Here is a 5,517-nt window from a genome sequence, read left to right on the forward strand (position 1 = left end):
TACCAACAATGCAACCAAAGGCATAGGATGTATACAGATGCTGCTGGATCAGCTCAGATAAAATAACCGCTCTCCACTAGGCTCACTGTCTCCCTGCTTACTTTTTTATAAATGTTGTGTGCTCAGAATGGCTCGAGTGAGAAGAGAGAGGTTCGACAGTTCCAGTTCATGGCCTGGCCTGACCACGGAGTGCCTGAGTACCCCACCCCAACGCTAGCCTTTCTACGCAGAGTCAAGGCCTGTAATCCTCCAGACACTGGACCAATGGTGGTCCACTGCAGGTAAACTACCTCTTATATTGCAAAGTGAGTTACCCAGTATAACACAACTTACCCATTGACAACTGAACTGTCATGAAAAATGGATACAGTTTAATAACCTAAAAGAGACACAGATGGAAAATGTAGCAACTTGCTCTGACCGGTCTTGACACTATTGCAGTGCCAGTCAACAGACACAATGCTTTACAAAGTAACACATTAATGTAATCGCATTACCTTCTGTCCTAAATTCAGTAATCACAAGTTCTTCAATTATCTGCATAATAGGACAATCAAACGTGTCTTTTTAAACACATTTGAGCAACAATCTGTGGAGTGACTTCTTTGCTTTCAATGAGGAAGATACAGCTTCCTTCAACCACGACACTGAAGTCTGAATTTGAAGTCGGGGTCAGAGATGGAGATCTGGAACCGTTCCCCTACAATATCCATGAAATTTAACACAGAGTCATGTCTGGAGCGCCCGTGGAGAGGTTCTTTAGCCAGGGAGGTGTTGTGCTGACTCCGAAGAGGAATTTCACAATCAATTTGAGAGACTCATGCTCATGAGATACAACCCTGCGTTAATGATAGACACGGTTCCTATAAGATCGGTATCTACCAGACTGAATCACAATGCATTGGTGCCCCATTTTGCTTGTCGCTAGTTAACATTACAGCTGTTCTGTCTCTACATGGATCCAACACTTGAAAGGACTCCAGTACCTTGCGGGAGGTGCAACAAATGTTTAAAACAGATGTGTGTAAAGGGGTGAAGCATCTGGTGTTTTAATGTTGTTAACCATCTTCTTTTTTTTAAGTCAGTTCAGGTAGTGTTTAGGCACCAGTACAGCTTTAATACAGATAGTTATTACAATATCATGTTAGCACCGGTATCAGGGAAAAAAACAAAACAATACCCAACCCTAGGAGTAACAGAAAGGAATGTAATGAGTAGTGTACCAAATTACTTTCTACAGGGAGGTATTCGGTAAATTAATGCATTACTTTTTTTAAAGTAGCAAGTAATGTTAATACATTTGTTTTTTTTAGCACTGCTAGTGAGTAAGCCTATAGTGATAAATCAGAGAGACAGTGGGAGCAGCCAGGAGGAGGCTTTCACCCCACCTTCCAGTGTGGACATTAATTTGTCTTGAGACATGGTCAGATGATATGTACCTGGTTCATTTGAAGCATACTGAGGCCTTAGAGGTACCAAAGGAAAGATAATATTTACTTTACCTACAATTATGTAGAGATACTCATACTTTGCTTAAACTGTTTATAATTGTTTTATGGCAAACAAAAACAAAATATCACCCAGAAACCTTTGAGTGTCATTTGTGCATTGCACACAGCAACCAGCCCTGCTGGTATGTCAAGTTTTATAGCAAACACATCAAAGGAACAAGAGAGGCAAAGATCTAAAAAGTACAGTCCAGTTTTCTCTAGACAGAGTGCTCCCTCCCTGCTGTTTAAGAGACCTTACCATCACTTCCTATGTGGAGAAGTCGGATCATGTCGCAAAGTGTCTGGCATGGTAAAAATGTTCTTTGTTGAAACCAAGTTAGATAAATTTGACTATGTATAAGCACAGTAGACAAATACATGATCTGATCCGATGTGCACTAGGATACAGACATTAGCTGTTTCTAGCTAGCAATGTACACAACAATGTTTTGTGTCCACTTGCTTCACTGCATTGATATTTTGATTTATATACAATCCCTGTCTAAAGTTTTCCCTACACTCAGTCTAAACACACAAAGTCAGCAAACTGACTTTATGTATTATAACTGTAATACTTACTGTACAGTAATATCTAAATCTTGAATCACACTGTGATATTGGGCTAATAAAATGACACTATCTGTCTAAAGTTTACTAACATTAGCCAACAGAAGCTACTAGTTGTACAAGACGAAGAGAAAAGTAAGGCCGTAGCAGCATTTATATACTGAACAAGTGTTTTTATGTTTTTAATTCTATGAATTCAGCTTTTCATTTGTAAGAAGACTGTGGTATGTTTGCTTTAACTAATTCCCAAGATTTCAATTCAATGCATTTTGTTGTGTCATACAGAATGCCAGGGGTCGTTGAAAGGTTTGATGAGAATGAAAATTATATTAATCAATAGACTTTTTTCACAGCAGCCATTTTGACAAACAGTAGGGTAAACACAGGTGTTGTTACACAATGATACTGATTAAGGTTCAGTTACATTCTGGCCAAATAGAGTCCTGCTATTGTGCATGTTAGCTCACTGCAAAGGCTCTGTTACACTGAGCAGCTGTCCTGGAAAAGTCACATAAACAAAATATCTACAAAAATGGGAAGAGGGGTATCCGTTATCAGAAGATGATCCCAATTTCTCAGTCCAAGTTGCACCCTGCAGGTAATACAAGACACTATTGATTACTGCTCAGTTATCTGGTCAAGAAAATCTTCAGTTAGTGCAGAACAGAGCGGCACAATCAGCACTTCACCGCTCAGTAAGTGTAAATGTAGATAAAATGCATGCTGATCTCACATGGCTCAAAGTTGAGGACAGGTTCAGATGTACTTCATTAACTTTGTTAAGGAATATAGTAGCTTTGAAACAAAATATTGTTCTTCTGAAAATACACACAGTAATTAAACAAGGCAAATGAGGAGGAGTCCAATTACGCTATGCCCAACCAAACACTAATGAATATCTAACTGGAACTGTTTGTTGTACTTTTACTTTATTTATGTTCTTTACATGTCAATTGATGGAATTGTTCTTAATGTTTTAATGTTTTGTATATGTTTGGTTTGATGTAACTGTATTGTTTACTATATGTATTTTACTTGAATATGGACCCCAGAAATATTAGTTATTGCCAAGGCAACAACAAATCCTAATAAACAATAACAATGTTTCCTCTTTGTGCTCTATCAGTGCTGGTGTGGGCCGGACTGGCTGCTTCATTGTGATCGAAGCCATGCTGGAGAGGATGAAACACGAGAAGTCAGTAGACATTTACGGTCATGTGACGTGCATGCGAGCTCAGAGGAACTACATGGTGCAGACGGAAGATCAGTATGTGTTCATCCACGAGGCGCTGCTGGAAGCTGCAATGTGTGGCAACACAGAAGTCCCCGCCCGAAACCTGTACGCCCACATTCAGAAGCTCACCCAGATCCCTCTTGGAGAGACTGTCACCGCCATGGAACTGGAGTTTAAGGTTTGTTTTTGGTTGTTTGTTTTCAGTTGAATGGGGAGTTTGTACAGCCTAGCAGTCTTGTCAAAGTAGCACTCCAATCACATACCGGGTCTGTGTTTGTTTAGCTGGACTGACTTAGCGATGCAGCGAGGTATTATGAAATCAAATGGCTGTTGTTAAAAATTGCGTTGTAAATTAAAACCTGATATTGTAAAAGCATAATCAATTTTGACCGTGACCAAATTTTCCCTCTTTTGTTAAAGGTACCGCATACGACTTTCAGTCTAGATGTCACACTAGAGCACCACCCTCTCAGACCAAAACAAATGAGCACTGTGACACACCAGACTCAACAGAAAAAAAAATAAAACTCACCAAAACGGTCTTTCACTGTTCCAAAAACAATCACCAACTTTAAACATTGGTGTTTAAAGTTACATGTGGAAAATGGGCTGCAATGTAACATAAGCTAATCCTTGAGGACAAATACGCCTATCTACTAAAAGTTATTTTTGCCATTGACAGGCTCAGATTGTTCTTTTAAGTGTCTGACGACGTTATGGAAAGGATCACTATGGAGATTGAGCTTTTGTTTAACCAGAACCAGCCATAATATTGCTATTGATCGCCACCAGAATCCATAGACAAAATTAATTTAGCCTTGCCGATAACAAAAAACACACTTGATTCAAACTCACCAGAAACAAAATAAAACTTAGCACAACTTATGAAAACCTAAAAACGCCTGTGTTTGAACCTGAAAATCACCTGTTTTACAGTTCCTCCCTCTCAAAACGATCCATCAACTCTTGCTAACCTGTTCCTGGTAGCCTGGCTGGCATTAGCACTGTTGAATTTAATTTAAAGAGCCTTTTTTTATAGCAGACATTTTGATTAATATGTCTTACCAGGAAAGGCACAGGTGGTACTAATAACATTAATGATGCTCCATTGCAGCAGTTAATGCAATGCAACGCAGCAATTGATCGTTCATGTTATTAATTACACTTGTGTTTGACAAGTCAAGAAAAGTATAATGCAGGTATACTGCAGCTACTTGCGCCAGTGGTGGCCAGAGACATTATGTTTTTGGGTTGTCCATCTGTCTGTCCCTCCTGTTCTTTTAAACGTGATATCTCAGGAGCGTCTTGAGGGAATCTTCAAATTTGGCACAAACATCCAATTTGACTCAAGGATGAACTGATTAGAATTTGGTGGCCATAGCTCAAGAATCAATGACCATATTTCATAACTGGTCACCTAAAACCAGATTTTAGCCATAATGTAAAAATGAACTGGCTGATTCCAGATTTCACACACACCATACACCACAGTACAGGCTTTCATCTTTCCATCTCCACTTCCACTTCCTCCTAATTCTAAAAAATTCAGGAGAAACCAAAAGCAATACATTTAGTATAGCTAGCTCTACATAGTAATCAAGTACATGTGTAATGTATATTCACTGATAATGATAATTTCCATTTTTCACAACATATACGAGACTGGACAGACATGGATTTAAACTGCAACTTGACTGGTTGGTGGCTGTAATGTGTCTCACAAGTCAACTACATGGAAGTGCAATACTGAATGGCTGAAGTGCCCCTTTAACTACATGATGCAGTGGGAGCTAGGGAAGAGGAAGGATTTTCATCTTCAGCCTGTGTAAAAGAGATGAACTCCTTCTTAGAGGAGGAGCTGTGACAGCCTAACTTTTGAGCTTCAGATGACAGGCTGAAGGAGACGGAGAGTGAAGGAGTGCTGGGACAAACTGGATGTCTGACAGCCTGAAGATAAGGTCCTACTGGGTTAGGTGGTTTTACATGGGATGAACTGCAGCACCACCCCGTCCTCCACTGCTCAGCGATATCACAGTGATTTAACCAGCCCCATCTTTGGGGGGCACGACACAACTGCTGCTTGTTCATGGAAGCAGGATGGCTGTAAATCCTGACAGAGCATAATTAGGTTTTGATCCCCAACTCATTGCAAATTTCTTTCACAAACACTTCTCAAATTGACAGAGAAGGACAATAGGGCCCATCAGCAAAGCAAGCCCCCCCCCC

At 39.9% G+C, this 5,517-nt stretch overlaps 1 protein-coding gene across 1 annotated transcript in view; it reads left to right on the forward strand.

Annotated features, from left to right (window-relative positions):
• The window catches only part of ptprfa (protein tyrosine phosphatase receptor type Fa), a gene marked incomplete in the record, with an annotated part of 110,171 nt that overhangs the window by 100,470 nt on the left and 4,184 nt on the right, over positions 1–5,517 (forward strand). Inside the window, 2 exon segments of the mRNA XM_035652778.1 lie at positions 127–281; positions 3,184–3,469. Of these exon segments, the coding sequence (XP_035508671.1) occupies positions 127–281; positions 3,184–3,469 (441 nt within the window).

Source organism: Morone saxatilis, unplaced genomic scaffold (assembly GCF_004916995.1).
Source record: "Morone saxatilis isolate NCDOM2014 unplaced genomic scaffold, NCSU_SB_2.0 Contig12, whole genome shotgun sequence".
NCBI classification, from domain to species: Eukaryota; Metazoa; Chordata; class Actinopteri; family Moronidae; genus Morone; species Morone saxatilis.